A 15,312-nucleotide genomic window follows, 5' to 3' on the forward strand; every position below is an offset into this window, starting at 1 on the left:
GCCCCCGTGATGTCAGAGACGGGAACAGGGGAGGAGGTGTTGGGTTTGTTAAAACGTGTACGTCCCGGGCGCCTCGGTGGCTCAATCGGTTCAGCGTCCGCCTCGATCTCCGTTCGGGTCCTGCTCTCACGGTTCTGAGTTCAAGCCATAAACCCCAGGGGACGGCCCGCCTGTTTCCTGCGTTGGTGGCAGGGGGGTGGGGGTGGCCTGGCTCGTGACCTCCTGTCTCCCCGGGGCCTGACGCTGTCCCTGGCGGGGCCCCAGAACCCTGGGTGCGAGGCCACGATGACCAAAGGAATCTGGGCCAGAAGGACACGGGGCCCACCGGGCTGGACCTTCTCCAGGGGCCGCCCTGCACCCAGGCAGCTTCTCCAGGGGCCCAGATTCCAGGCTGGGCCGGATTCAGTCCCCGCAGAGGACCCGCCACTCGGGGCGGACGTCTGTGCAGGTGCTGGAGCCCCGGGCAGTGCAAGGTGCAGGGGCTGTCCCCGAGCCGTCCACCCGCCTTCAGTGACCATCAACGCCCTGCTCTTGGGGACACACGCCCTTCTGGGCACCTCCCACCGCTGGGGGCGCAACTGGCACCACTTCCATGAAGCAGGTGGGGCCCGGCCAGCCCGGCAGTTCCTTCTGGGCCAAAACCCTGAGCTGCTCCGCCTTGAGGGCGCAGGGCCAGGGCTCGCGTCTGTGGGTGGGGCCCCTGCAGCCCCAGCCTCGCCTCTGACCCTCCGACCGGGGTCACCCCAGCAGCCCCGTGGCTGTGTCTGGCCGGCTGGCCTGGGGCCCCTGTGTCTGCTCTGCCCGCAGCCGGACCCGGGCCATCCCTGGGGGGCCAGCCGTGCAGCCAGCCCCGGTGTTCCCGAGGTCACTGAGCCCCCCAAAGTGTCCCCCGCGCGTCAACCCCTGGTGAGAAGGCGGTGCAGGGGCGGAGAAGTCAGGGGCCACACGCCAGCGGCTTCTAACCCAGACACCTTTAATTGACCCGACTCGGGCCGCCGCGCTGTGGGTGGCATGCAGGTTCCTGGCTACAGGTGTCCTCGATGCACAAACTGCTGCTCTAGTCAACTACCGGGGCGCGGCCTAGTAGAGGAGGCATCTCCGCTAAAGGATCCTAAGGCTCCCCGGACGCGGGCTACGGGAGCGGGAGTCTGGTCCTCAGCAAACGGACAAACGAGGCCGCCTTTCGCTAAGTTCCGAGGGTCCCTGACGTCACCGGCTCTGGGGCAGGGGCGAGCTCCCGGGGGCTCCCCACGCTGGGCGGACGGGGGCGGTGACCACCGCGGGGAGGGCGGCCCGGCCTGCTGCACACCCGGTCCTCTGGGCCCTGGCCGGGTGCAGCCCCGGGCTGTCCTGAGAGCCGCCGGGTGACCCGCCACCGCGTCCAGCCTCCTCAGCCTGGCAGTGACACCCCTCTCGCTGCACGGGCTCCTCCTTCAGGACCGGGGACCCCGAAACGGGGGGGCTCGGGGGGGGAGGGAGGCCAAGCACCTTTCAGGTAAGTGTGACAGAGGGAGAGCTCCGTGAGGAGCGGGGTCCCCCGCAGCCACTGCCCCGAGCCCCGCGGGGCCCCTAAGACAGAGACGTGATGTTGGAGCGTCCGCCGGGGGGGGCCATGATCTTCTGGGCCGTGCGCCGGGCAATGTGGTCGTCGGCCTGGGACCCTGTGAGGAGGACGGGGACGTGCTGGCTACACCCGCAGAGCCCCCTGCGCCCCCCAACCCGCAACGGCCCGGTGCAGGGACGAGGCTGCCCCAGGAGAGCAGTGGGGGCCAGGCTGCTCCTCCCGCCTGTGGGTCCTGGCCCGTGACCGGAGAAGGCTGCCCCCCCTTGTAAGAGGACCCTGGCTTTCAAGGGGACCGGCTCCGGGCCTGGGTGTCCCTGGGTCGGGGAGGCCGGGCCGGGCCGTCGGGTGCGGGAAGCGGGCCTGGCCCTGGTTCACAGGAGAGCCGGTCACAGCGGGCTGGAAGCGCAGCCAGGTCCCCGAGCAGAGGCCCAGCAGCCACCCGAGCCCCCCAGGCCGTCCCCGCGCTCACAGACTCCTCAATGATGTGCCTCACCTGCAATTCTAGGGCTGGCGGGGCTCCCCACAGAGACACCCCCCCCCTGTACCCAGGGCTCAGCGTGGCTGATGGAAGGTGGCGTCACCACGGCCTCACTGGGGCAGACGCTGGGGCGGGGCGGGGTCTCCCCACTGGCCCACACCCCGGGCCCTGCCCCGGGTCCCCACACCACCCGTCCGCGGGGGCCCTGGTACCTGTGAGCCCAGGGGAGCCCCCACCGGCCCCACTCACCAGACAGGCTGAACCCCGACCGGTGCAGGTTGCGCACGGGGGGCACCGAGACCTTCCCCGGGCAGGAGGCGCGGGCCTGGGCACTGCCGCCCGGCTTGGCAGGCAGCATCACCTCGTGGACAGGCCCGTCGTAGAGGCCGCGGGGCACGCCGTGGATCTCCGCCAGCTGCGGGCCGAGGGGCTGGGCGTGAGGGGGGCCGGGCTCCCCCCAGGGGCACCTGCGGTGCCAACACCCCCCCCAGCTACACGTGTGTGCTCACAGGTGCGCAGCAGGCGGGGCCCACCCGGCGAGAAGCCTCGCGGGCACGACCAGGCCCAAGAACGGCAGCCTCCGCCGCCTGCCTCAGGCTCACCCGGTTGCGCGCCTTTATCCTCTTGTAGACGAAGTCGGGGAACGTCTTCCGGGGGATGAAGCGGCCGGTCCCCGGGGTGACGAACATGTTCCCGTCCTCCAGCACAACCCTGCCCTGGCTTATGACCACCGTGGGCGCTCCTCGGCACTCGAGGCCTTCAAAGATGTTGTATTCCACGTTCTGGGGAGACAGGGCGCAGGGCCTGGACCGTGGCACCGAGCCCGTCGCCCCTCAGCCCACGGCAGGCCGCCCGGCGTCCTCGGAGGCCCGTTCTAGGACCTCCGGCCAGAACTGGTCACCTCGGCGGGGCCGGAATTCAGAAGGAAGTGGCCACAGCCCGCGGTGCGGGTCCCTGAGCCCTGGTGCTCTGGACCGAGGGCACTCGGATGAGCCTCTACCAGGGCGGAGTGTCCCGCGAGGGGGGGCAGGTGTGCGGCAGGTGTGCGGTGCACGTCCCTAGGGCCCCCGCGCGCTGACCCTGACCCTGACTTAGGGACCAGGCGTCTCTTACCAGATTGTGAGTCTTGGCGGAGATGATTTTCGTGGCCTTGGGGTTCCAAATAACCAGGTCAGCGTCGGAACCCACAGCCACGCGCCCCTTCCTCGGGTACACGTTGAAGATTTTGGCTGCGTTTGTACTGGTCACAGCCACAAACTCGTTCTCGTCCATCTTCCCGGAGGCCTGGGAAGCAAGACAGCCAAGCTGATGGGGGGCGGGTATCGCTCGTCCTGACGACCCCCGGGGGCCGGGCTCCAGGCTTCTGTGTGGACAGCGGCCCACGTCCCCCTTGCAGCAAGAACCGCGCGCCCACGAGGGCGCCACTGCCTGGGAACCCAGGGGCCCTCTCAGGCGTGCCCGCTGTGCGAGTCGGTCAGTGCTGACATTTTGACGGTGCTGGTGTCCCCTGAAGGACGGGACGGTCCCCCTGGGGGACCCGGGGCCAGGGCTGGAGTTTGGGGGTGCGGGCAGCCTGGGAAATCTCCGGCGTTTCGGGGAGCCTAGGGGACACAGGGGCCCCACCCCCCGGGTGCCTCCTGCAGGTGACGGGAATCGGGGGAGGGCCGGGGCCTCCTCCAGGGGCACCAGGACCCAACGTCTGGGGAGCCCTGGATGGCAGGGCTGGGGGACCCACGCCCGGGGCCACACACGCTGCCCTCTGTCCCACGTGTCTGCTGGTCAAGCGGCCTCCCCTGCCGGGGCGCGTGGAGGACAACCGGCTCCCCACGCTGCTCACCACACATTTCTCCCAGACCACAGACATGCGCTCCTCGATGCCGTTTGTGCCCTCGGGGATGAGCGTGAAGTTGTCCTTGCCCACGGCCTTCTGGGCGGTGGTGAAGGTGCAGTGGGCGCTGCCGGTCACCTGCAGGTCCCCGCTGAGAGAAGCCAGGGTCAGACGAGCGCACGGTGGCCTGACTCTCCGGAGCCAGCAGAGGCCGGTCGGCTTTGCCCCCCCCCACAGGCCAGCACAGCCCCCGGGTGGGGGAGTCCAGGAGGGCAGCGCGGCCGCCTCGGTGTGGGGCACGGGGAGGGGCCGGTGCAGCAGGGGCTCTGCCCGGGGGGCCCTGGGCCTGGGTTTGCACAGAGGCCGGGGCTGCCCGCGGGGGAGCTCACGGGCCAGGGCGGGGGCACCGGGGGCGCTGGGGGCGGCTCCTACCTGGACAGCAGGGAGGTGAGGTGGTCGGCAGTGCTGGGGTCCGGGCTGACCGGGGGGGACGTGACGAAGGCCGCGGCCTTCGCCCAGTTCTTGCTCCAGTAGTGGGAGCCGTTGCTGCCCAGGCTGGCAGTGATGGGCTCCCCGAACACCACCACCCCTGCAGGGAGACGCGTGAGAGGCTCCCCTGGGCCGCCTGCCTGCCCCCCAGAACCCGGGGGTGGGGACCCCCAGCTGCCCCGCATGTTCCCGACCCTGGACAGCCTGTCTCCAGCTTCTGGGGCGCCTGGACCTCCCCAGGTGGGGGGCCCTCTGCAGACCCCGGTCCCTCACATGGCTGCCGGAGGTCAGGCCTGCTGGGGACGCAGCCAGGCCGTGGCGGCAGGGCGACGGGATCAGCTCGGCCTGCCTCTGCCCTCTGAGGCCCATCCCCTGGACCCCGGGGTCTCCTGTGCACCCCCTGCCCCCCAGCTGGGCTGCTCTATGGGCAGAGGCCCCCCAGCCCGCAGGGCGTGCAACCCAGCTCCACAGGCACAGAGGTGCACGGCGAGCAGTGATGTGGGGCTCCCGCTGGGGGCCAAGTTCCATGGCACAGAGTCCGGGGCGCCCTCACACGCAGAGACGGCACAGGTGCACGTACGTGACACACACGGGGACCGGCCGTCACGTCTGAACAAACAGGGCTGACAGGCCTCTTGCTTCAAGGCACCTGGGGAGCAGGTGCTACCCCGACGAGACAGGAGACTGGGCCCCCAGAGAGGGACCAGCACCTGCACCTCCCAGAGGCCACGCTCCTGGGGCCCTCGCCTGTGACCCCCACCACCAAGAGGCCAGGTGGGCCGCTGCCTCTGTCGAGCCTGCCCTGCGCTGAGCCTCAGTTTACCCAGCCCAGCTCCTGAGAGCGTGACCCCTGACCCCCAGAGAGAACTCCCCGCCCCCCCCCCAGCAAGCGTCTGGGGACCCGGGCCTGGCACTCACCCTTGCGCTTGGCTTGGGCGACCACGTCGGCCGCACCCTTGCTCATCACTTTGGTGACGTACAGGGGGCAGTTGGCCTGCTTGGCGACAGTGACGGCGCGGTACACGGCCTCGGCCTCCACCTGGGGACAGGGGCGCTCAGGCCGGGCCAGGGCCCCGGGGCCTCCTGACCGCCCCCCAGGGACCCTGGGCCCAGAGGGGCTGCCGTGCGTGACAGAGGACCCAGCCCGGCGCTCGGCCCGGGTGGTGGGTGGACCCAGAGCCCGTCCCTCTGGGCAAGGCCTGGGGGCCACCGTGGTCGTGGGGACCGAGCCCAGAGGGGGTAGGGCCCGTTGCTTCGAGCCTCCCAGAGGACGAGTCACAGCCCCGCCCCGCGCGGGTCAGGCTCTGCCCAGGGCAGCGGCGTCCTCCTACCTCCTCGGGGCGGCTAAGCACATGGCCCTCAGGCCCGGTGACGCCGAGCTCCAGCAGCCGCTTCTGCTCCTGCATAACCCGGGGCCACACGCTCAGGCGGGTGCAGGCGGGGCGCAGCGCCTCCGTCTGGCTGTGATGCAAGCAGACCTCGCCCCGGGATGAGCCCTGACCCCCGCCTCCCGGGAGCCCTGACCCCCAGGATGAGCCCTGACCCCTCACCTCCCGTGAACCCTGACCCCCCACGGGTCCTGACCCCCGAGAAGCGCCCTGACCCCCCACCACTCCCGTGAGCTCCGACCCGCCCCACCCCTCCCGTGAGCCCTGACTCCCAATCTCTCATGTAAGTCCTGCCCCCAAAATGAGCCCTGACCCTCCTACCTCCCGGGGGCCCTGACCCTCCACCTCCCGGGAGCATGACTCCCCCACCTCCTGGAGCCCTGACCCCTGAGAAGCACCCTGACCCCCCAACTCCCGGAGGCCTGACTCCCAAGAAGCATCCTGACCCCCCACCTCCTGGAGCCCTGACCCCCAAGAGCGCTCTGACCCCCAACTCCCGGAAACCCTGACCCCCCACCCCTCCCATGAGCCCTGACCCCTGGGATCAGCCCTGACCCCCCCACATATCCCGTGAGCCTTGACCCCCAATCTCTCATGTAAGTCCTGCCCCCCAAGATGAGCCCTGACCCCCCACCTCCTGTGAGCTCTGACCCCCCACATCCTGTGAGCCCTGATGCCCCAGATGAGCCCTGACCCCCCCCTCTCATGAGCCCTGACCCCCCATCTCCTGGTGCCCTGACCCACAATCTCTCACGTGAGTCCTGACTCCTGATCTCTCACGTGAGTCATGCCCCCCGAGATATGCCTTGACCCCCCCCACGTTTCATGGGAGCCAGGCGCCCCAGAATCACCAACCAGAGGACTCAGGGTGCAGGAGCACAGTGGGTCTGGTCAGGGGGACCCCAGCTCCCTGAATCACAGGTGAGGTACGGGGCTGGAGAGAGCACCCTGCCGGCCGCAGTGTGTTCCACTGGGGGCAGGGGGTGTGCCCGGGGAGTGCTGGGGGCCCTGCCCCCCCCAAGCTTTTGCCCCGGATGACCCTGAGCCATGAGTCTGAGCCGCCTCGTGCATAAACGAAGACGTGGATGCCAAGCTTCCCCGTGAAGAATGGGGGAGAAGCAGAATGCTTCCGGGCCCCAAAGACCCAGTAACGAGACCCTCAACACTGGGGGGTGTCTTCCTGGCGTGCCCTGCGCACCGCCTGCGCACTGAGCGGGACCCACTGCGTCCTCCTAACCACGATGCCCTCGTGGCGGGGTGGGGCTGCTGCTGTGTGAGGAGCCCCCAGCCCCCAAGGTACCCCGCAGCGCCTGCACCTGGGGGTGCCCACCCCACAGGCCAGGGCCCGAGGGCAGGTGTGGGACCAGCAGCTGCGCTCAGAAGGAACAGCCTCCGGGGGCCCCATGCACAGGGCAGGAGGACCGGGAACCCCTGTCTCAGTCCCCCCAAAAGCAACACTTTGGTTCTGGGGAACTTCTGATAAGAAGCGTGATGATCACGGAATAATCTGTGTTAGAGCCAAACGCCCCCCGGGCTCCCGCGCTCGTGCTTGCTCGACCGCGGACTCCGGGACGCCGCTCGCCAGCCCGTGTGCACTATTCCCTCCCTCGGGCGCTCACACCTGCGTGTCTGCACACCAGCCCCGCCCGCCCCGCAGGCAGCCGGCCCGGCACCTCCTCCACGATGTCCCCATTCTCCGCGTGCACTTGGGCCAGGGCTCCCAGGTCCCGGATGATGCTGAAGATCTCGTACATCTGGGAAGACAGCGCACCAGGCGCGTGGGGCCGCGTCCCTCGGGCCGGCAGCCGGAAGCCCCCGGGCCCCTCCCCTCACACCTGCGCTCACCTGGCCGTCCGTGCACTGGCACCTGTCCTTGTACGCCATGAACACCAGGAAGGAGTTCACACCTGCAGGAGAGGCGAGAGGGGCCCGGGCGCTCGGCCTGCCGTCGGTCAGACGCCCGGGAGCCTCCGCTGCTCCCCGAGCTCCTCGCCCACGGGGTCTGGTCCTAGTCACTAACTCGGGTCCGCTCTGCACCGCTATGAACCGCTCAGGACTTTGGCTGGTAGAGTAAGCCCTGGGTGTAGGCCGGCTTGTTCCAGCACAGGCCACTCCGAAAACCGGGTTTGAGAGCGTTCAGACGCCAGGACCCGGGTGGCCCTCATCCTTGGCCCGCGGCGGGTGACGGGACTGGGATACGGCTAGGGACGGTTACGGGGCGCGTCTCTCACACAGAGGCCCGCCACCTCCTCGCCTGGGTCCTCTGGAAGTAGGACAGACCTTCCGCTTGTCCAACCTCCCCCCTCCCGGCCACCCCGACCGCCGGGGTCACACGGGTGCAGAGCCCCGCGCGGCCAGGGGCCCGGGGGAAGCGGGACCAGGGAAGCCCGGACTCCTCGGCCCTCCCGCGCCCCGGCACCCCGCCAGTGTCGGGGGACGCCCTCACCTTTGTCCTTGACCAGGGCCTCCAGCTCCTCCCGGATGCTCTCATGCCAGCGGGGCACGTCCACGTGCAGGGAGTAGTCACAGCAGGCCCCACTGTCCGCGCGCTCCCGCCACTGCTCGTAGGCCGCCAGCAGGCTCACGCCCGCGTCGGGGAACACGTGGTCCACTGCGGGGGGCGGCGCGGTCAGCCGAGCGCCCCCCGGCCCCCAGGAACCACCCTGGCCTCCAGGGCTCCTGTTCCCAAGTGACCGGCTGCTCCCGGGAACCTGCCCACCGGCTCTGTCAGCGTCCTCGCCCCCGGCCGCCGGCCTTCGACGCGCAGCCAGGGCGAGGCGGGACTCGAGCCACCCCGCGCCGGACACGGGCAGCCCAGGGAGCACGGGGGCGCGTAGGGCGCTAAGCTCCCGCACGGGGGTCTGCATGAGGGGGGCGCACCTGGAAGGCCCGTGGGGAGCAGCGGGGGGGGGGGCGGGAGCCGCTTTCCAGGGCTGACTCCCCTGCTGGCGCCTCACCATGTGCACTTCAACAGCCCCCCGCCCGGGGAACCAGGAGGGCACGGCCACTGCACCCTCACGTCCCTCACCCGGCTTCAGGTCCAAGGTCCAAACAGCTCACGGCCTCTCCCGGGTGCAGGGAGAGAGCTCCGAGGCGGGGTGGCCAACGCGGGCCACACGCACCCAGGGGTCACCGGCCAACGCTGGGCCTTCCCCCAGTGCACCCCTCACGGGGGCCCCGTGCTTCCCGCAGCTCCGATCTCACGCCCAGGACCCCGCGGAGGGGGTGCCACCCACCCGGCCGGCTTGTCTGACGCCCCGGCTCTGGCACGAGCAGGTGACGGCCACGGAGGTGTCCCGCTGGCCTTGGCCACCAGGGATGAGCATGAGCAGCGGCCAACAATGGCCAGTCTCCTTCGTCAAACTGAAAAATGGACCATTGTTGGCTGTTTTTTTTTTTTTTTTTTTTTTTTTTTGCCTTGTGGTTGAGTGAGCCAAACCGACGCACGATTCTGGCCACGGCGAAATGTCACTTGTGCAGAAGCCCAGATTTCCCAGCACGGCCCTTCCGGTGGCAGCAGGGACAGGATGCACCGTGCACCAGGCACGGCCCAGCAACTCGTGTGCACAAAATCACCCTCACAACCTTCTGAGGAGGTCAGCAAAACGGGACTTCTAACAGTTAGCGGAGTTACCTGGAGCCAAACAGCTAGAACGGGGCGGCGCCGAGGCTCGGCCAGGTGCGTCAGGCCAGGTGCATCAGGCCGGGGCTGGACCACAGCAGAGATGCCCGTGCGGCACCGTGGAGCTGGCGGCGTTCAAGGCCGCGAGACCAGGGCTGGGTCAGGTCCGGGCTCTGAGCCTACCAGTGGAGCTCCCCAGGGGCAAGCCAGTGCGCCTGGCACGCTGCGGGGGGCCTGCCTGCCGGGCCGCGCGGTGAAGGTTCCTGCGGGAACCAGGGGCAACCTGATGCGGCACCGTAACTGCCTCTTGTTCTTTTCCTAGAGCACACAGCCCCCTTCTGGCCCCGGGCAGGAACTTTGTGCAAACCAAGCGCCAGAGGCTCAGGAGCAAACGTGCCTGTTTCGGACAACATGGCCCTCGCTTGTGCAAAAGGCAGTTTTGAAAACCTGGTCCTTGGCCAGCTGCCAGCTTCCCAGGACACAATCAGGTCCCGGGCACACACCCACGTGCTCCCGCGGAAGCCCCAGGAGCGTTGCGGAGCTGGCCGCGGCAGGAGGACTCGCAGTGTGAACGGCGGTAACCAGGGAATATGCAAGGATCTCCTAGACTGAAGGGTAATGAAGGGAAATAGGCCCCAAGCCCCCCAGAACGCGTCCTAGCGTCAGGCTCTTCCCGCAACACACACACCCGGCCAACGGGGCAAGGCAGGAGGCGGACGCTCGGCACGCGGGAGACACTCACGGATCATGGTGGTCCCTCCCGCCAGCGCGGCCTTGGTCCCTTGGCAGAAGTCATCTGCTGGGGTCATGCCCAGGACGGGCATCTGCAGCCTCGTGTGCACGTCCACCCCGCCCGGCAGGACCAACAGGCCGTGGGCATCCACCGTCTTGATGCCCCCAGGGACAATGAGGTTCTCTCCGATTTGTCTGAAAGCAACACAAGATTTCACTGTTTGCAGAGCCTGGAACAGAGTGCGGGCTCGGGCCCCTTGAGGGGAAGGGTGGTGGGGCCAAGACCTCCCCAGCCCGGCCCCCGGGGACAGTCAGAGAGCATGACACCCTGGCCAGGGGCTCACGACGGTCGCGCGAAGGTCCCACCTGGGCCCGCGTGCCTGCCCCGGCGACGTCCACCTGGGCTTCCGGCTGCCGCACCGACTAGGTGCCCCTTCCAGACTAGGGGCTGGAGCTGCCTGACAGCAGCAGACGAGCTAACAGGTGCGGCCAGTAAGTGTTTATTGAGCGCCCACTGTGAGCCCCCAATCGTCCTGAAGCTGTGATAACAAATACAGGTCCTGCTAGCGAGACCCCGCCCCTAGCTGGCGAGCTCCGTTGTCATAAAGGCCTGGGCTAGAACTGGGTTTTGGAAAAGGGAAAAAAAAAAAATTGAGGTGGATTTTACCCAAAAGTAAACCTGTGCATACGGGGTGACCAACGTGCGCACAGGTGACCTGTGCAGATATCTGAGGCAGAAACTCACTTTATCAGACCATCTTCCACGTACAGATCGGCGTAAAAGGACTGGTCATCATTGACGATCTTCCCACCTTTGATCAAAAGGCGGTCGCTCTATTGGAAACAAATGAAAAACAGATAAGTTTTCTCCAAACTGAGTTTGTCAACATCGTTCCTGTAGCTTCTGACCCGGGAATCATGCTGGAAACCCTCAGGCACAACGCGTGGGTATAGATGTGACCCAGGAGCCCGCGCTGTCTGCTGTCCCCCACCCTGGTGGCAGAGCGGCACGTGGGCAGCTCCCGCGGACCCGAGCGGGTCCCACACCCGCCGGGCAGGCCGTGCAACCCCGCCAGGGCCACAGCGACCCACGGGGGCCAATGTGAGAGCAAAGCAATGACGTGCATTCCATGTCAGCGCCTAAGTCCCAGAGCTCGGGCTGAGCCGAGAGGGGACACAATCACGTCATCCCACACTGACCGGGAGGGTCCCCCCCTCCGCCCACACAGGCGGCTCCCGGAGGGGCAACTGGAGTCGGCTCACAGCAGAATTGTGCGGCCAAACGGGGGGGTTAGAGCAGCGCCCCAGCCGGCAGGGCCCCTACCCCTGGGGGCGGTGCGTCCCAGCACAGGGAGGCAGACAAGGCCGGGAAGTCACACAAAGCCATGGCAGACCGAGACAAATCACGAGCACAAAGACGGTGACGTCACAGGGTGATGGGCGAGGAGGCAGGGCTGCTCAGGACAGAGACGGGCCCACTGGAGGGGCTGGGGATGCAGCGGCCCGGGGCCGTGGTCCAGGCCCAGGAGCAGCCCATGCAAAGGGCCTGGGGCAGGAGCTTGAGTTGATACTGGACACGAGGGGAAACTGGGGCGGAATCTTCTGAAGGGAGGGTGAGGGGCCGAGAGCCTGGAGCAGGTGGGATGTGGTGGGACTGGGGTGCCCCCCTCGGCGGTGGGGGCTTAAGCAGGGGCTTGAGCACGGCCTGTTCATCACATTGGTCGGTGTGAGAAGTAGAAAGTGGTGTTCAAGGATGGAAATGGGGTGGTAGCCGGGGCCTGGTGAGCCTGCGCAGGTGAGATGGGGACCTCGGGCTGGAATCCGGGGGACGAGCAGAGACGGGGGCCAGAGAGGCTGGGAGCCGGGTAGGCAGGGGCTGCTGATGGACGGGCTGTGGGGTGAAGGGCCAGGAAGGCATCGGGGTGACCACAGGCCGTGCTGCTGCCGGGAGGGTGTCCGCATGGGTGGACCAAGGGCCAGCGAGCGAGGCCAGCCGTTGGTGGGTCACCCCACGGCACCGAGGGTGGGTGATCAGCGCTTGGCAGCCGTAAACCCACTTCTAGGAACCCCACCTAATGGCGGGGAGGGGCGGCAGCGCACCTGGAACACGGCACGGTCGTCGGGTTGCTGGTCTGACCCAGGGGAGAATCAGGGGGAGAAGAATGGAAACCGAGCAGGGACGCGGAATGCAGGACGCCCTAGATGGAACCTGGCTCGGCAGCCCTACCTCCCGGCCCCGTGTTTGGGCCTCATACGCTCTGACCCGCCCGGCCAGGAAAGACAGGTGGGCCTCCCGGGGACGGCTGGCCCCCTGCCCGGGGCTCCCAAGTGTCCACCTGGGCCCAGGCCAGGGCTGCAGCCTGGGGCCGACGCTCCTCACACTCCAGCCTGATGCCGGGAGATTAGCAGGAGCCCCACGAGGCGACACACAGCCGCTGCACGGGAGCCTTCCTGCGACGTCCGTGTGCCCACTCACTAGTGAGACCACCACCCACCGTCCACACCAGCTGACACACTGCCACAGGCCACAGGCAGCCGCCCAGTGGACCGACTCGATCTCAGATAAGCCCAAGGGAACCCCAGCCAGAAGGGGGAAGGCTGTGGGCAGAACAGACCTGTGGTCCTCGTGCCCCCCCATCGCCCCCCAGTTAGGAAGAGACCCGTGGTCCATGTGTCCCCTACTCTTGGACGTTCCTCCCCTTTTCAGGCCCCTGAACTCAGACTTTGGAAACCTTCCTGGGTTTGGAGCCCAGAGAGAAGTGCAGCGGGGATGAAGTGCTATGGCCACCACGATGAGGGTGGAAGTTTCCTAAACAAGCAAGGCCGTCCCACCGACCCCAACCCTGCGACCCCAACCCTGCGCACGCGGCTGGCAGGCTTCCCACATCCAGCTGGACCCCGAGACAGCCCTGCACCGAAAGGACAGGGCCTCCTTCCTCCCCGAGCATCTCAGGAAGTGAAGCCACCAACCCACGCCCTCTCCTGAGGTCAACTCCCCAGTCCGGTCTCAGCCCGAGACCCAACAGGTGCCCCTTGCCCCTGAGCAGCCGGCGCCTGGGCCTCCCTCCCGGCCTCCCTCCTGGCCTCCCTCCCGGCCTCCCTCGCGGCCTCCCCGGGCCCAGGCCCCCTGGAAGGGGCCGCTTTGTTTCCCCGGCAGAGCAGGGTGGACTGTGACCTCCCGCAGCCCCCCTGCATGTGGTTGTCGTTGGGGGCCTCTGCTCCTGAAGCCGGGGCTGCGGGGTGCCCTCGCGGTCACCTTGGGCGCTGCCCCCCTGGGGGCTCCGGCCGCGGCTGGTGGGGGTGCAGGCCTCGGGGGCCCAGGCTGAGCTAGGGGGGGCCGAGCCGCTTTGTCTCGGACAAAGAGCTCGCAGCGCGGCGGCGGGTCCGGGGCCAGGCGGCCGCGCGCGCGGGGACAGCATCGGGGGCGCCCAGGCCCCTCCGCGGTGCCAACAAAGGCGCGGCCGCCGCCGACCCCGCGGGGCCCCGGGACCGAGTCCGCCCCCCCCCCCGCCCAGGCCGGGCGCCCGTGCACCGCGCGGAGAGGCGCCTGCGCGCCCTGGGGAGCAGGCCCGGGCGCGGACGAGGTCCCGGGGAGCCGGCCCGGCCGGGCAGGGGTGCGGGGGGCGCTCGCGGGAGCCCCGGCGGCGGGAGGGCGGGCGGGGGGGAGGGCGCGGGCTCACCGTGATCCGGGGGATGCTCTTCTTGCCCTGGAACGACATCCTGCTCCTCCTGCGGCCGCGGCCTGGCTCCGCGGGGCGGCCTGGGGGTCCCGGGCGGGGGCGCGCAGAGCCCCGAGGCGTACGCGGGGGCGCGGGGCGTCCGAGTGCGAGCACGCCGGGCCCTCGGCTCCCGCCCCCGCCCCCGGGCCCTCGGCTCCCGCCCCCCGCCCCGCCCCGCCCCGCCCCCTCGCATCCGAGCCCCGCCCCGGCCGCCCTGGGGACCCGGCGGCTCCCCGGATCCCTGCGCCCCGGGCCCCGCCGCACCCGCGGACGCGCGCTGCGCGGGGTGGGGAGGGAGGGGCTCTGCGCCCCGGGAACCAGGGGAACCAGGACGGGGAGCCCCGCGCAGTCCTGCCGGGCCCGGCCTCGCCCCTGCCCCGCGGCCGCCGCCGCCTCCCGGGTGACCCGGAGCACCCAGCGCCCGGGACCGAACCGGGGCCGCGGGGCCCGACTCCCCCCAGGACGCCCCTGGCCGAGCCCGGGCTCCTCTGCATCCGAGGCCCGGGCCGCACCGAGCGCGGGGCGGTGTTTGCGCTCCCGGAGCTGGCGGCTGCTCCCCCCGCGGCCCGGACGCTGCGGACACGGGGACGCGCTGGGGGGGACCCAGACCCAGAAGGGGGCGGAGGACGAGGCGGGCCGAGACCCCGAGCGCGGGCTGGGGCCCGGGGACCCTCAGGGCGGCTTAGTCCCGGCCCCTCGGGGAGGGGGAGAGGAGAGCGGGGCCTGGGGAGGGCCAGCCCGGCCCCTGCCCCCTCCCCGCCCCTCCCCGCCCCTCCCCTGCCCGCGAGGGCCTGGCGCTGTCCGCGCAGGGGGTGCTGAACGCGCCGGGCCTGCGCCTTCGTGCGGCCCAAGTGCAGCCCAAGTGCAGGGTGCCCGGCTCCCGCCCTAGGGCAGGGGGCAGGGGGCAGGGGCACGCACCGAAGAGATCACTGCATGTCGGAGCTCCGGGCACAGCCCCGGCCCGCAGGGGATCCCACGCCCCGCGAGGAGGCTCTGACTCCCAAAAGGTTTGCAAGTGGGGAGGGTCGGTGGGGGGTGCACCCAGGAGAGCCGCTCCTGACCGCACTTAAGGCGGCGTTCGAGGCTCTGGGGTGAGACTGGCAGAGGGACTCAGCCCGCCCATGGCCACGGCCACAGCCACGGCCACGGGAGGAGTCTGACCGGCTGTCAAACCGCATAGGGATTGACTTTTAAGGAAACGACAAACGACATCGCAGCCTCTGAGTTCTGTCCTCTCAGCCACCATTTCGAAATAGAAGTTTGGACAAGGGGAGCTGCCGGGAGGACACGCGCGGGTGCCGCAGGAGCATCGCTGCAGAGCTACACCAGCAACTCGCCGCCCGCCGGCCCACCCCTGGTTTCCACTCCACCCCCCCTCCAAGGCGATCCATAAAACGGCCTCTTCTTACCTGTGCGAAGTCGAAGGCAAGTGAAATGTGGTGCCAAGTGTCCTCCTCATTCATTCGCAGAAATTCTTTTACTTTTCTAAACT

General features: G+C 69.2%; 1 protein-coding gene across 2 annotated transcripts; it reads right to left on the minus strand.

The window, feature by feature from the left end:
* Nucleotides 1–956: 956 nt before the first annotated feature.
* Nucleotides 957–13,940, minus strand: DPYSL4 (dihydropyrimidinase like 4). Of its 2 annotated transcripts, none has more exons than XM_072804817.1 (14): nt 13,782–13,940; nt 10,847–10,935; nt 10,112–10,296; nt 8,194–8,358; nt 7,593–7,654; nt 7,421–7,501; nt 5,691–5,759; nt 5,278–5,398; nt 4,303–4,459; nt 3,880–4,021; nt 3,156–3,326; nt 2,645–2,824; nt 2,292–2,457; nt 957–1,661 (listed from the first exon to the last, which is right to left on the minus strand). In XM_072804817.1, exons 1-14 carry the CDS (start codon nt 13,818–13,820, stop codon nt 1,570–1,572), a joined length of 1,719 nt encoding a protein of 572 aa, XP_072660918.1. In that variant the 5' UTR covers nt 13,821–13,940; the 3' UTR covers nt 957–1,569. The 2 variants fall into 2 exon arrangements, with proteins under 2 accessions (XP_072660918.1, XP_072660919.1); XM_072804818.1 differs by lacking the exon at nt 13,782–13,940 and adding an exon at nt 10,468–10,722 and having other exon boundaries at nt 10,847–10,932.
* Nucleotides 13,941–15,312: the final 1,372 nt, after the last annotated feature.

This window comes from Canis lupus, chromosome 29 (assembly GCF_048164855.1).
Source record: "Canis lupus baileyi chromosome 29, mCanLup2.hap1, whole genome shotgun sequence".
In the NCBI taxonomy this organism is placed as follows: domain Eukaryota; kingdom Metazoa; phylum Chordata; class Mammalia; order Carnivora; family Canidae; genus Canis; species Canis lupus.